The sequence below is a fragment of the Aegilops tauschii genome, chromosome 2 (assembly GCF_002575655.3).
Source record: "Aegilops tauschii subsp. strangulata cultivar AL8/78 chromosome 2, Aet v6.0, whole genome shotgun sequence".
Taxonomy (NCBI): Eukaryota; Viridiplantae; Streptophyta; class Magnoliopsida; order Poales; family Poaceae; genus Aegilops; species Aegilops tauschii.
This window is the reverse complement of record NC_053036.3, coordinates 593,947,807-593,963,940: the sequence shown is the minus strand read 5'-3', so window position 1 is coordinate 593,963,940 and position 16,134 is coordinate 593,947,807. Positions and strand designations below refer to the sequence as shown.

General features: G+C 46.5%; 1 protein-coding gene across 1 annotated transcript; it reads right to left on the bottom strand.

Annotated features, from left to right (window-relative positions):
• Window positions 1-330: 330 nt before the first annotated feature.
• LOC109752207 (protein RGF1 INDUCIBLE TRANSCRIPTION FACTOR 1-like) lies at window positions 331-1,553 on the bottom strand. Its single transcript, XM_020311110.1, has 3 exons — window positions 1,347-1,553; window positions 1,033-1,269; window positions 331-540 (listed from the first exon to the last, which is right to left on the bottom strand). Exons 1-3 carry the CDS (start codon window positions 1,551-1,553, stop codon window positions 331-333), a joined length of 654 nt encoding a protein of 217 aa, XP_020166699.1.
• Between the last annotated feature and the right edge of the window lie 14,581 nt (window positions 1,554-16,134).

The window sequence follows — 16,134 nt, the reverse complement described above, 5'->3', positions numbered from 1 at the left end:
GCGAGACTAAAAAACTAGGTGGAAACCGAAGCAATAGTTTAGGAGAACATTGTTTTTAATCTAGGAAATCACTACATTGTAGCATAAAAAATAAATAGCAAGCACCTGCTAGCATCCACAATATTGTAAATAAGTGCCAAACACGGGCATTATAATGCATAATATATATTCGAGGCATGCTGACACACCATTTTCAGACCAACCGAAACACTGTATCTTGACCTATCTCTAGAAAGAAAGGAAGATCAACATGTCTCAAATGAAGCGCTGTTGCTCATGAATTGATGGAAATGTAAAACCATGTCGATGTCGGACCAGAAACAACGAAGATCAGTAGAAGGGCGACTGTTGAGGTGGGCCACAGACGCCCTTCCTTGGCTGGCGGCGGTAGCTAGTCCCTCCAATTGGCTGAAAGTTGCTAGGCCCTGGCAGATGGCCGCCGTCATCTTCTTCTCCTGTTGAGTCTGAGTCTGAGTATTCCAACTTGCATTCCGGATCAAGAATGAATGTCAAGTTGGGATCAGACACCATTCCTTCAAGCTGACATCAACGGGAAACATAAATTTACATGAGTCAAGTATATAGACCAGCTAGTTAGTAGATGTATGTAGGCTGCATGTCTGAACAATCAGATGCCTAAGACTGGCAGCATTTGTATACTTTGCTAGTAGATGGAACTCATGTCAGTAACAAAAATGACAAATAAAGAACATTAATTCATATCATACTCCAAAGATTAGATTTGACGTGTTTGGATCCAAATATGTTTTGCTCACTGGGATATGATATTAGGAGGTAGTTCCTCGGCTGAGGATTATGCACCACTTAAGTCGATCGGTCGGAACATGTAAACATATTCGATGTACTGGTTGACAAAGCATTTTGATGATTTCAACTCCGCTAGCATCATGACCGGGTGTAATCTAAGCTAGCTTTCCAATCGATCCTATACATTGGCATCGCGCCCGCTTAGTGAATGCACAGAAATGTTAGGAAATCATGCACGAGAAATGTTAGGTTGTGCGCGTATACCTTGCAGCCGAGGGAGCAGAAACGGAAGATTTCGTCGACGAGTTTTCGGCCGCACATCAGGTATGCGCCGGCGGGGCTGAAGCACATGATGGCGTGCTGCGGCGCCTGCGGCCTCGGGTTGAGGTACATCACCCTCTCATGGTTGACCACGTATGGCTGCACCAGGGACATGTCCGCAACCTCCTCCAGCTCCGCCACCCGGATCACCACGCTGTTCTTGTACGACGACCGCCGTATCTGCAATAATATCCATCAATTTATAACGCCGCCGCTGCCATTGCTACGCACGTGATGCGCTTGTATATGTTATGTACCTGGAGGACATGGTGGTCGCGGTGGCCGGAGAGGCACATGGGGCAGCAGACGGCGTTCTCCTCGCCGGCGCAGCTAAGGCAGTAGTGGTTGCACTCATTCTTGGCCAGTCTGGGGTGCACGGCACAGCGCTGGAAGAATCTCGCGCCGAGCAGCGGCCCCAGCCACGACGGAGCGCCGCCCAACTTCATGCCCGACGACGACGACATTGCTCTCTTTCTGTATACCAAGCAGAAAAACATAATGCATATGAGAGCTTCACAAGATGCCGCGAGAATGCCAAGAACAGCGTACATTCTAGCTAGGATCATAGGCAATACTAGCGAATGATGTATACCTATACCTGGACGGGGACGTCGTTCCGGGTGGAGGTGGCCGCCGGCAGGGTAATTTTGATTCCTGTAGATCTACGAAATAAAAGTGATGTGATTTGCTTTATATATATATTTGTTGGGAGGGAGAGGGGAGACATGGAAATGGAAAGAAAACCATTTAGGGTTTCCACTGCGTACAAGGCCAGTTCGAAACAAGACTTGCTTGCGTTTCTTCCCATGTATAGCCTTAGACACAAGAGGAATCTTGGAATGTTCTGTTGCTATGTTTGCATAGCTATTTGGCCATGAGTGCAAAAATTATTCATCTAATTAGTATCCTAGTTGGAAAACAACAACAAACATTGAATTGCAAAATACTCACCAAATGCAATGCGAAATACATGGACGACTCCCGTGGCGTGTTATATTAGTTAGTGATCATAGATCGCCAATGGGCAGTGGCTCTTCTACAAAGTTTAATGGTTTATGGCACAACTTACCACATCAATGGTCGATGAGCTAGGTGAAGGGGGCTCTTACCACGGGTCGTCAATTTCGAAAAACAAAATGATGTGTCTCTATCGACATGGAGGTGGTGATGGCCATGTAGGCATATATAGGGGATGGATTTGTAGGGTAAGGAGGCCATGACACGGCCGTGGGGGCAGAAGGAAATAAACTCGATGAAAAAAGGCAGCAATGGACCTATGTTTAAGTGACGAGATCTGTCAGTAAAAATCCGAGGCGCCTAGTTGATGATCCGAGGATCAAGCAATCACATGAGCACGACGCCGAGATTTGTTAACGAGATTCACCAATATGGCTACATCCCGGGGCCTGACTACGGGCGCTCCTCCCCGTGACACCTTCAGAATACCGCACACCGGCCACCCGGGCGCCGACACACGCCGCCGGCTCTACCTTGCACGCCTGTGCTCTTATGTTGGCATAGGTTACATCGTGTGTCTACGCCACTATATATGAGAGGCCTAGGATACAAGTGTCCTACTAGGACACGAGTCCATACAATGTAAACACAATAGTAGTCCAACTGTAACCTATCTTGTACACAATATTCGACACAACTCTAACAAACTCCACCTTGAAAAATATTCTCCACCACCTTGTATTTGTCCATGCATCAAATTTCCATGTACATTGGACTTGAGCTTATCCCATGAGTACCGCTGCTACTTCAAAGACTCCATGTACTCCACATGCAACTTGTAGTCCCTCGTTTTCTTGACCACGGTCAACGCCCGAGCAAAATTGAGTTTCTCTTTAGTCTAGTTTGTGCTCCCAACTACCAGAGTATCTATTCAACGCCATCACACATTGATCGCCGACCCGAGTCAAAGTGAACAACTCACATATTGGGTGTTTCACATAAGAGTTACCTGAACTCAACATCACCGCTCTTCCTTGACCATCTGTTTGAAACTTGAAAGAATTTCACCATTGCTTGTAGTCATCCCGAGTCAAATTCATAGTTGTCTCACCACATGTATGACCACCAGAGCCCTGTCCGTCTCCTTGTCCCATGCATACCGCACGCCTCGCCGCTATTACCTCGTCAAGCCTCCGTTGTCCCGGGCGAGTCTCAAGGGTCCGAACCCACACCACTCAACCCCCACTACAGAGTACCACCAATCATCACTGACCAATGACGAGTTTCATGTTTCCATCAGACCATTTGGTTCCAGTCCGAACTATGTGTCACTCCTTTTTTCCCACTGAACAGGCTTCGACTCTCTGTCGACTTACGCCGTTGCACCTCAATCAGCACAGAGTGAGGTCTTCCAGACTCCATGTCCACCTTCAACATGATTCCATGATAGATGATCAGTCCACCCTCTGCGCCTCATTGACTTCAAGCTCCGTGTATACACACCACCTTGAATCAATCCAGCGCCATAGTCTTGTCGAAGCCGCACAAGCCTCGGGCATGTGGCACGTGTTTCCACGCCCAGAAGTCGGTCACCATCAGCATCACACTCTTATGTCGTCATCGCCAATCCCACCACCGTTTTCTGTACCAACCAACTTGCGTCGATCTGTCTGACTGTCCAGTCCGACCTAGGCTCCCAAATCATCTCCTGCGAATTATCATCCATCACATATAATTCCATCTTAGCTGACATGACTTCCTATAACGCCTTCAAGCATCCCTGTTGTGCCAATAAATCTTTCACCCATGTCTGCCATAACCCAATGTTTTCAGTTCCGTGAACTTCTCCACCTCAAACCTAGTACCCATTGGCGCCATGATTCTCTTCCTCTAGTAGAAAAGAGGCTTTGGTTCAGGCCGGGTCAGCCCATTAGTCCCGGTTCAGTCCAGAACCGGGACCAATGGGGGCACTGGTCCCGGTTCGTGAGGCCAGGGGGGCATTGGTCCTGGTTCGTCTGGCCCCTTTGGTCCCGGTTGGTGGGACGAACCGGGACCAATGGGCCTCGCTCCTGGCCCACCACCATTGGTCCTGGTTGGTGGCTTGAACCGGGACCACAGGCTGCCCTTTAGTCCCGGTTCATGCCACGAACCGGGACCAATGAGGTGCCTATATATACCCCTCGCCCGCGAGCAGAGCACTCCAGTGCTCTGTTTTTCTCTGGCCGGCGAGGGGAGGGCTTTGTGGTGCTCTAGCTCACCTCCTATGCACATGAGGTGTTCGATGAAATGCCCGAGCCACACTAGTTAAGCTTTCTCCTCTCGAAGCTCGACCTCAAAGCTCCATTTTCCTCGAGATTTGTCTAGGTTTAGCGGCCCGTCACGTCCCATTCCCGTCTTCACCGCAGTCGATCGCCCATGCCGATCTCATCGCCGGCACCACCGTGGTGAGCCTCTTGTTCTTATCTTCTTTCTGAAAGAAAAAAATTCTTACTTTAGATAGATACATGTCTAATTTTCTTACTATTTTGTTGCTTGTTATTATATAGTGCGATGGTTTTGGTATCCGCCCCCGTCGGCCCTCGTCCTGTCTATGAGAATGTGGTATATATTATCTTTATAACTATTGGTTCATTTATTGTTTATGAAAATTATGCCGACCAACGTGACATAGATTTTATTTATCTAGGAGGTATGTGAACCGGAAATTCCAACCGACCCTATTGTCGAGAGGTTAAATTTAGTTGAAGAAGAAAACAATTTCTTGAAGGAAAAAATTAAAAAAATTGAGGAGGAGAAGATGATATTGGAGTTGCATGTTGCGGATGTCGTCGATGATCACAAGATCAAGATGGATGCAATGCGCTTGAAGATTAGAAAGATTAGAAAATATGCCATTCATACCGAGGCTTGGTATCATTATGCCGTTGGATCAATTGTTACCTTGGTTGCGATTATGATCGCATTTGTTTTCGCATTGAAATGTTTTACATAGTTTCAATGTATGGTTTAATTAATTAGATGCTCTGGAGAGCTATATGTTGTTAGATGAGTACTATGTATGTACTTTGGTTTTAATGTGATGATGAACTTCTATTAATTTGGTCACTTAATTATCTATTCATGATGTTCTGTAATGGTTTTTGACACACTTAATTATATATAATGCACGCAGATGAACTGGCAATGGATGTACGGTGACAGACACACCTCCGAGTACATTAAGGCCGTGCATGATTTTCTCGAAGTGCCTGAGGCAAACAAGCAGAATGGTTTTATGTGTTGTCCATGCCCTAAATGTGGGAATACGAAGTCTTACTCTGACCGGAAAATCCTTCACACCCACCTGCTTTACAAGGGTTTCATGCCACACTATAATGTTTGGACGAGGCACGGAGAAATAGGGGTTATGATGGAAGACGGCGAAGAAGAAGAGGACGATGACAACTATGTGCCCCCTGAATACGGTGATGCTGCAATGGGGGAAGCTGCTGAAGATCAAGAGGAACCAGACGATGTGCCCAATGATGCTGCAATGGGGGAAGCTGCTGAAGATCAAGAGGAACCAGTGCCCGATGATGATGATCTCCGCCGGGTCATTGTCGATGCAAGGACGCAATGCGAAAGTCAAAAGGAGAAGCTGAAGTTCGATCGCATGTTAGAGGATCACAAAAAAGGGTTGTACCCCAATTGCGAAGATGGCAACACAAAGGTCGGTACCGTACTGGAATTGCTGGAGTGGAAGGCAGAGAATGCTGTGCCTGACAAAGGATTTGAGAAGCTATTGAAAATATTGAAGAAGAAGCTTCCAAAGGATAACGAATTGCCCGACAGTACATACGCAGCAAAGAAGGTCGTATGCCCTCTAGGATTGGAGGTGCAGAAGATACATGCATGCCCTAATGACTGCATCCTCTACCGCGGTGCGTACAAGGATCTGAACGCATGCCCGGTATGCGGTGCATTGCGGTATAAGATCAGACGAGATGACCCTGGTGATGTTGACGGCGAGCCCCCCAAGAAGAGGGTTCCTGCGAAGGTGATGTGGTATGCTCCTATAATACCACGGTTGAAACGTCCGTTCAGAAACGAAGAGCATGCCAAGTTAATGCGATGGCACAGTGAGGACCGTAAGAAAGACGGGAAGTTGAGAGCACCCGCTGACGGGTCGCAGTGGAGAAAAATCGAGAGAAAGTACTGGGCTGAGTTTGCAGCTGACCAAAGGAACGTATGGTTTGGTTTAAGCGCGGATGGCATTAATCCTTTCGGGGAGCAGAGCAGCAATCACAGCACCTGGCCCGTGACTCTATGTATGTATAACCTTCCTCCTTGGATGTGCATGAAGCGGAAGTTCATTATGATGCCAGTTCTCATCCAAGGCCCTAAGCAACCCGGCAACGACATTGATGTGTACCTAAGGCCATTAGTTGAAGAACTTTTACAGCTGTGGAATGGAAACGGTGTACGTACGTGGGATGAGCACAAACAGGAGGAATTTAACCTGCAAGCGTTGCTGTTTGTAACCATCAACGATTGGCCGGCCCGCTCTCAGTAACCTTTCAGGACAGAGAAACAAGGGATACCACGCATGCACGCACTGTTTAGATGACACTGAAAGTATATACCTGGACAAATGCAGGAAGAATGTGTACCTGGGCCATCGTCGATTTCTTCCGACCAACCATCAATGTCGAAAGAAAGGCAAGCATTTCAAAGGCGAGGCAGATCACCGGAAGAAGCCCACCATGCGTACCGGTGATCACGTACTTGCTATGGTCAATGATTTACACGTAATCTTTGGAAAGGGTCCTGGCGGACTAGCTGTTCCGAATGACGCTGAGGGACACGCACCCATGTGGAAGAAGAAATCTATATTTTGGGACCTACCCTACTAGAAAGACCTAGAGGTCCGCTCTTCAATCGACGTGATGCACGTGACGAAGAACCTTTGCGTGAACCTGCTAGGCTTCTTGGGCGTGTATGGGAAGACAAAAGATACACCTGAGGCACGGGAGGACCTGCAACGTTTGCACGAAAAAGACGGCATGCCTCCAAAGCAGTATGAAGGTCCTGCCAGCTACGCTCTTACCAAAGAAGAGAAGGAAATCTTTTTTGAATGTCTGCTCAGTATGAAGGTCCCGACTGGCTTCTCGTCGAATATAAAGGGAATAATAAATATTTGAGAGAAAAAGTTCCAGAACCTAAAGTCTCATGCCTACCACGTGATTATGACGCAACTGCTTCCGGTTGCATTGAGGGGGCTTCTACCGGAAAACGTCCGATTAGCCATTGTGAAGCTATGTGCATTCCTCAATGCAATCTCTCAGAAGGTGATCGATCCAGAAATCATACCAAGGCTAAGGAGGATGTGGCGCAATGTCTTGTCAGTTTCGAGCTTGTGTTCCCACCATCCTTCTTCAATATCATGACGCACGTCCTAGTTCATCTACTCGACGAGATTGTCATTCTGGGGCCCGTATTTCTACACAATATGTTTCCCTTTGAGAGGTTCATGGGAGTCCTAAAGAAATATGTCCGTAACCGTGCTAGGACAGAAGGAAGCATCTCCATGGGCCATCAAACAGAGGATGTCATTGGGTTTTGTGTTGACTTCATTCCTGGCCTTAAGAAGATAGGTCTCCCTAAATCGCGGTATGAGGGGAGACTGACTGGAAAAGGCACGCTAGGAGCGGACTCAATAATATGCAGGGACGGGCATTCTTGGTCTCAAGCACACTACATAGTTCTACAGAACTCTACCTTGGTGACCCCGTATGTCGATGAACACAAGAACAGTCTGCGCTCCAAACACCCGGAGCAGTGCGACGACTGGATTACATGTGAACACATTAGGACTTTCAGCAGTTGGTTGGAAACACGTCCCAGAGGTGACAACACTGTTTGTGATGAGCTGTACTCGTTGTCCAGGGGACCATCTTTGACTGTATTGACTTACAAAGGATACGAGATAAATGAGAATACATTTTACACTATCGCCCAAGATCAAAAGAGCACCAACCAAAACAGCGGTGTCCGCCTTGATGCAGCAACCGAGAGGGGAAAGGACACATATTATGGTTACATAGTGGACATATGGGAACTTGACTACGGACATGATTTTCAGGTCCCTTTGTTTAAGTGCAAATGGGTCAATCTGTCAGGAGGCGGGGTACAGGTAGACCCACAGTACGGAATGACAACAGTGGATCTGAAAAATCTTGGGTACATTGACGAACCGTTCGTCCTAGCCAATGATGTGGCACAGGTTATCTATGTGAAGGACATGTCTACCAAACCGAGAAAAAGAAAAGATAAGGAAGCGAATACATCATACGATGAGCCAAAGCGCCACATAGTTCTTTCAGGAAAAAGGGACATCGTGGGAGTGGAGGGCAAGACAGACATGTATGAAGATTATGAAAAGTTTCATGAAATTCCTCCCTTCAAAGTCAAGGCTGACCCAAGCATCCTAATAAACAATGAAGATTATCCATGGTTACAGCGCAATAAGCAAATGACACAAGCGAAGAAAAAGTGAAGACTTTCTCCCGCAACTATTATGATGATACCATGCCAACTTTGTAACAGATGAGTATGATACCATTGTCCGTTTTGTACACGAAGTGCATCCAGTTTTTGCCGTAACCCTCTCAACTTTCTTGCACATGCTATGTGGATGAAATGATGATACCATGCCAACTTTCAACCTTTTCAGAGTTCATTTAAAATGCTTTTCAATTTCAGGGTCTTATAGCTCAAAATAATCAATAAATGCATAAAAATAAGAAATAAAGTCATAAAGGGTTGAAAATTGATGATGTGGCTTTGAATGGTGCAATTTGAACACACAAAAAGTCAGGAGTTCAAATAAGTTTTAAAAAATAAAATCCCTTTGTAACAGACGAGTTTCCGTATGAAATCCTGATACTTCGAAAGAGATTGTCTGTTTTGTACACGAAGTGCATCCAGTTTTTGCCGTAACCCTCTCAACTTTCTTGCACATGCTATATTGGGAAATGATGATACCATGCCAACTTTCAACCTTCTCAGAGTCATTTGAAATGCTTTTCAATTTCAGGGTCTTATAGCTCAAAATAATCAATAAATGCATGAAAAATAAGAAATGAAGTCAGAAAGGGTTGAAAATTGATGATGTGGCTTTGAATGGTGCATTTTGAACACACAAAAAGTCAGGAGTTCAAATAAGTTTTAAAAAATAAAATCCCTTTGTAACAGACGAGTTTCCGTCTGAAATCCTGATACTTCGAAAGAGATTGTCCGTTTTGTACACGAAGTGCATCCAGTTTTTGCCGTAACCCTCTCAACTTTCTTGCACATGCTATGTGGATGAAATGATGATACCATGCCAACTTTCAACCTTTTCAGAGTTCATTTGAAATGCTTTTCAATTTTAGGGTCTTATAGCTCAAAATAATCAGTAAATGCATGAAAAATGGTGCATGAAAAATAAAAAATAAAATAAATAAGTAATTAGAAATAAAATAATATAAACTTTAATAAAATATATAAGTACAAATAACATAAAATAAACTTTCATAACATCAATAAAATTTATGAAACTAAAATTATCAAAGTATTTTCTGTTCAAAACATTATAAGCAACCTCTAGTATTATTGAAACTAAAATTATATAAAATTGATGCAACTAAAATTATCGAAGTATTTTCTGTTCAAAATCATTGAAAGCAAAAAGAATTTTCATAAAGAACTTTTTTTTGTTAGAAACTTTAATAGCAAAAAAAATTATCATAAAGTAAAATAAATAAGTAATTAGAAACAAAGTAAAATAAAATAAATAAGTTTTTTGTTGTAAGTAGAAACAAAACAAAATAAATAAAGCAAAAAAGAAAACAAAAAAACAGGCAAAAAATAAAAAATATGCCACCTACTGGGCCACCACGGCCTGAATACGACTAGAAACCCATCGATGGGCCAGGATTCAGGCCCGCAGAAGGCCCAGTAGGCCCATCAGGCATAGCAGTGACAATTAGGCCCGTAAGCCTGCAATGGAGAGGAGCTCGAGAGGGGAGCGGCAGTGGGGCTTATAAACCACTGCGCGCCCTCTCAACTAGCGAGGTGGGACTAAACCTTCGACGCGGGCGCAGCAGCACAAGGCCTTTGGTCCCGGTTGGTGGCACCAACCAGGACTAAAGGGGCATTGGTCTCGCTTGCTGCCATGAACCGGTACCAATGCTCTCCGTATATAAGCAGGACTTGTAAATTTTTCAGTTTCATCGAACATTTGCCCCCCGACGACGCCGAACTCATCGACGCCGCCAGGCTGCCCGTGCTCGCCGACGCCGCCAGGCTGCCCGTGCTCGCCGTCGCCGCCTCGCCGCCCGCTCCTCGTCACCGCCCACTCCTCGTCGCCGTCGCCCTGCGCCATTGCCCTGCCCCGACGCGCCGCCCCGGCCCGTGTCCCTGCCCCGACGCGCCGCCCCGGCCCGCGCGCCCCTGCCCCGACGCGCCGCCCGGCCCGAGCCCCTGCCCCGACGCCGCCCCACGCCCCCGGCCTGCCCCGACCACACGCCGCCGCCACGTTCGGTCCGGCCGCCGGCCTTCCTCTCTGTTTTTTTTCATATATATGATATTTTTTTCAGATTTTTTGTTCATATATATGATGATTTGTTTTTTGCATTTTTATAAAAATGTATATATGTATGTATGTTCTTTGTGCATATAAAAGTTAGATTTTTAGTACATTTGGGTACATTTTAGGTTAGTTTCATTTTAAGAAAAGTTTTATATATTTAGGAAAAGAAGGAAGAGAAGGAAGAAGGAAGAAGAAGAAAAAGTTTTATATATGCAAAAGTTACATTTTTAGAAAAGTATTATATATATAGCTAGGAAGATAATGAAGAAAAAGAAAAAGAAGGAGAGGGAAAAGGAAAATAAGAAGAAGAAAAAAGAAGAAAAAGAAGAGGAGAATATTCTATTTTCTCTTCTTCTCCTCTATTCCTTTCTTCTTCTCCTCTTTTTTTCTTCTTTTTTTTCTTCAATCTTCTCCTCTATTAATATCTTCTTCTCCTCTTTTTATTTCTTCTTCGTCTTCTTATTTTTTATCGGATATGTCGTTGTCGATATACCCCGTGTCCCGATAACTTCAACACGGGGGGGGGGGGGGGGGGGGGTTCGACCTACCCCCCTCCCCGAGAACATTATTTTCCCATGTATGTATGTCGTCGTTGTCGATATAACCCCTCCCGGATAACTTCGACCGTGATAACTTATACCACGGGAGCACCCCCGGCCCTCTCGCTCGACCAAAACTCTCGAGGACACCCAAACCCTAGAAAAAAATGATGTCGGTCTCCTACCCCCTCTCGCCGCGCCCCTACCCTTGAAGCGTTGCCGAGGCCACCCCAAACCCGGAATAAGCTAGGTCTACGTTTGCACTAATATATCTGTTGTCATGTTTGTGTAATAATTGCCATGTTGTAATATTTGCAGAAACAATGGAGCACGGACGAGACGAGGAAGTAGAAGAGGTGTTGGGGGACATAATCTTAGCCGGAGGTGATGTCTTGTCGTATCTTAACGACAATGATGGTCTGGAAGAACAGGGTGAAGAAGCAGGCTACGGTGATCGAAGAGTGGAGGAGGAAAGACATGATTATGATGGCTCCGGTGACCCAATGCTGGTGCAAGAAGGAGCCCGTGGTGACGGCCCCGGTGACCGAACAGAGTCCGGCCAGGTAAATATATTAGTTAAGCCTGTGCTAACTAGCTAATTGATGCATTCATTGTTTTGGTATGTACACATATTAATTAAGTCTCGTCTTTCTTCTTTTTTCTAGCCCTCCGAATCGAGCACAACTTCGGTAAAGAGACGAGGCCCGAAGAGAAAGTTGCGCTCGGATGAAAGGTTTGAGATCACGGCAATCGCGCGCGACGGCCAACCGATTGAACCCATCCGGACAAAGGAAGCATTTGCTGCTCAGTGCGGGGTTCTTGTTAGGGACAAGATCCCGATTAGCATCCACCAATGGTATAAGCCTAAGAAGGAAGACCCTGAGGTGTCTTATGTCAATGATATGCAGAAAGATGATCTTTGGACTGAGCTGAAGGCAAATTTCACCCTACCGCCAGAGGAGGATCCGGAGAAGCCAGTTAAAGAGAAATTAATCAAGTCTCATGCTCTTAAGAAGATGGCAGACCTATTCAGGATGTGGAAGAATGAGCTAAAAACGTTTGTCGACAAAGAAGAGACACCAGAATTCATCGGCAAATATGAGAAGATCAGAGATCACTGGCCCGCATTTGTGGCCCACAAGACATCGGAAAAGAGTAAGAAGTTGTCAGTGACAAACAAGAAAAATGCTGCGAAGAAGAAGCTTCACCATCGCACGGGGTCAGGTGGCTACCTCAAAGCCTGGCCTAAGTGGGCCAAGGCTGAGAATGATCTGCTTGATAAAGGGATCGAACCAGAGACAATGAACTGGCCAGACCGTTGCCGGACGTGGTTCTTCGGGGTTGGCGGAACCTTGGACCCTGTATCAGGGAAGTGCGTTTGGACGGACGAGCAAATGAGAATACCAGTCAAGAGGCTTCAGCACTATATCGCTGCAGCGCACCAAGGGACGTTCGTTCCAGACAGAGAGAACGACGAGCTCACAATGGCCCTCGGGAATCCTGAGCACCCTGGACGGACACGAGGCACGCCAGGCTCCGTGTCATGGAAGGCTGGTTTTCCGGACGCAGGCGGTTACAAATGCCAGGAGAGGAGGAAAAAAGTGGAGCAGACCCAAATTTAGAAGCTGCACGAAAGGCTTCAAGCGCTAGAGGAACGAGACGTAGCTCGCAGCAATCGACCTGCCGAAACTACCCCCGAAGCTACCCCGCCATCTCAGCGGAGAAGCAGCGTGGCTTCCACCGAGCTGCTTCAGCCGGAGCATGTCTTGACGGCTCCTGCTAGCTACCCCGTGGATGCTATCACGGAGTCTCAACATTGCCACCTTATGACGCGATGGGAGAACTTCAAAGTCAAGGCGGCTGTCGGCTCTGTTCGACCTCCTGAACACGGCGCAACTTTTCACTGTCGTCCGATTCCAGAAGGATATGATAGGGTGACGGTGGACGAAATAACGGAGGGATTTGAGGACCTCCAGCTTGACCACCCTACCGGTGAAGGGGAGACTCGGCTGGGTTCTACTCTGAAGACTCCATGCCTATGGCGGAAGGAGCTCATCAACCTTCCGAACTGGACGCCTCCGGCGAGTAAGGGCACTCTGCCACCTCCTCCGGCGAGTGATCAGGGCACTCAGCCTCCTTCTCCGACGCGTGGCGGCACTCCGCCTCCTCCTCCGGCGAGTGATCAGGGCACTCAGCCTCCTTCTCCGGCGCATGGCGGCACTCCGCCTCCTACTCCGCCTGCGCCGGCGCGCCGGAGCAGCCAGCCTCCTCCTTCTCCGCGTCGTCAGCAAGGGCGGAAGAGACCCGCCGCCGCTTCGGCTGCTCCGGCGCATCGTAGTCCTTCTCCTCCGCCTCGTAAGCAAGGAAAGAAGACAGCCGCAGCCGCTCCGTCTGCTCTGCCGGCGTCTAGCAGTACAGCCAGAGGTGGGAGGCAATATAGATTCGGTCCTTCTCTGAAGACTCCAGAGAACTTACCATACGAGAGGACCGAGGAGGAAACCACGAAGATCGTGCGAGCCGAAGTGACGAACTTCTTTGAAGGGGTGAAAGCAAAGAAACATCCACATCCGGAGGAGAAGGTAGATCCGGTGAAAGCGAAGTGCACTCTGGCTGCCCTGACAAAACCACCAAAGTCTCCGCCGAAAGGCAACTATGAGCGCATTATTGGAAAGACATTTGCCGAAGCGGAGCGGTCGGGAAGTACTGTCAGTGATCAAAGGTTAAAAGAACGGCGAGCTGGGAAAACAATTGCCCAGCTCGGCGAACAAGCGAACCAATCATGCCCCCCGCTCAAGGTGTCTAGCGACATCGTCGCTAATGATCCGAGGATGGTGGCCGGTTATAGCAATCTTGGAGATTACCTGCCCGACGATGTACATTATGATTTCTTGGAGGTGGACGAACACAAATACCATTACGGGAAGCCTCTCGTCAGAGATGAAAGATCTCTAACAACGATGATGCGAAGATTACATGATTGGTACATGAAAACCTGCAGAGAGTCTGGGGGGAGGGATACTTTGATGCTGAGAGTTAAAGAGGAGCATGACCTCGTTGGAATTGAACTGTTGAATGTTCCATTTGAGGAGTTCTTCCAGTTTTTCAATCAAAAGGCCCTCGATAAATCAACGGTCACTTGCTACTGTCTGTAAGTAGTACTACTTTTGTCATTAAGTCTCTCTATATAGGTCAGCTCTTTCAATGCATGTATTTATAATTATCCTCACTATATTATGCAGATTGAAGATCGCCGAATTGAAGAAAAGACAAATCGGTGATATTGGATTCATTAACACAAATCTCATAGATGCAACTGAGGTTAAATATCATGCCGAAAATACCGAGGCCAATTTGCTACGATCGTTGGTAATAAATGAAAACAAAGATATAATACTCTTTCCTTACAACTTCAAATGAGTGTTACTGTCTTGTGCATATTCGGTTTCCCTTATTAGTCCAGGTTATAGTAATGTAATTGATGACTTATGCATGCGTGTGCAGCTTCCACTATATTCTCCTAGAGATTAAGCTTGAGCAGGGAGTAGTAACCGTCTTAGACTCGAGACGAAAAGATCCCCAGGACTATGCGGACATGACTCAAATGCTCGAGAAGTAAGTTAAATCGATCATTATCCACCATATCAGCAACTTTGTTCATTTTCTGATATCAAGTAATTGTTTTCTTTGTCTGGCAGGGTTTGAAGAAAATTCACCAAAAAAGCTCCGGGACTGCCGAAGAAGCTGCAATTTAGACACCCGAAAGTAAGTACTATAGTAGCATGTTCCGCGCATCTCCTAGTGATTCAAGCACTAGTTTCATCAATACCATTTAGCATGCTTGCTTATCAGTTTGATTGACCTCTATTTCTTGTAAAGTGGTTGTGGCAGGAACACGGGAATGATTTCTGTGGATACTACGTTTGTGAGTCCATCCGCCACACGACCTGTGAGCGGGGCTACATTTTATACTATATATTGACCCCCTTCTTCAAATTAGATCTTTCGGATGCGGGATGAACTCCTAGCACCAGATCGTATGCGAGTAATTCAAGAGGAATTGGCGGCATTCTTCCTTGACCACGTAATCGTTGAAGACGGAGAATACCATGTGGACCTTGACTTCGTATATAATTAGGAGATTATATTGTAAGAGATAATTATTGTATATATGTAGCCAGTAGTGTCGGATAGATATACGAGAACTTGTTGTTCGACCAATCTCTCGGAGAAGGAGAGGTGGTCGATATCACTTCTCTCTGTATGCATATGTTCATGACGATCTTCTGTTTCCTTCATTTTATACTAGCTAGCGTGTCTACTCCTCTCTATACGTATATAGTACGTAGCGTCGACCAAGCACGGAGATAAGAGAGGACACTTCTCTTTATTAATTAGCTAGCTAACACAATATATGAAACACCTAAATTGACCCCCCAAAACCCCCAACCCCCCCCCCCCCCCTTTCAAAAAAAAAACAAAAACCCCAGCCCCTGAAATGCTGACGCGTGGATGCCTATTGGTCCCGGTTAGTGCCACCAACCGAGACCAAAGGCCCTCCTGCCTGGGCTCGCCGCACCGGCCACATGGAGGCCCATCTGTCCCGGTTCGTGTAAGAACCGGGACTAAAGGGCTAGGGCATTAGTAACGACCCTTTAGTCCCGGTTCAAAAACCGGGACAAAAGGCCCTTACCTACCGGGACAGATGACCCTTTTTCTACTAGTGTTCGTATGACTAACTGTGTGAAAAAATACCAGAGGTATCCCCGCGACGCCAAAGTACACGAGCAAAACTCAGCATGATCTCTAGGAAAAAAGGCACTATCCTTTCTAAGCACTACTTCCTATAGGTTCGATAAACCTAGGGTCTCTACGAAAAAAGGCACTATCTACTACACTTGAAACCAGATCAAATGTAATCACGAGACTTGTCCTATGTTC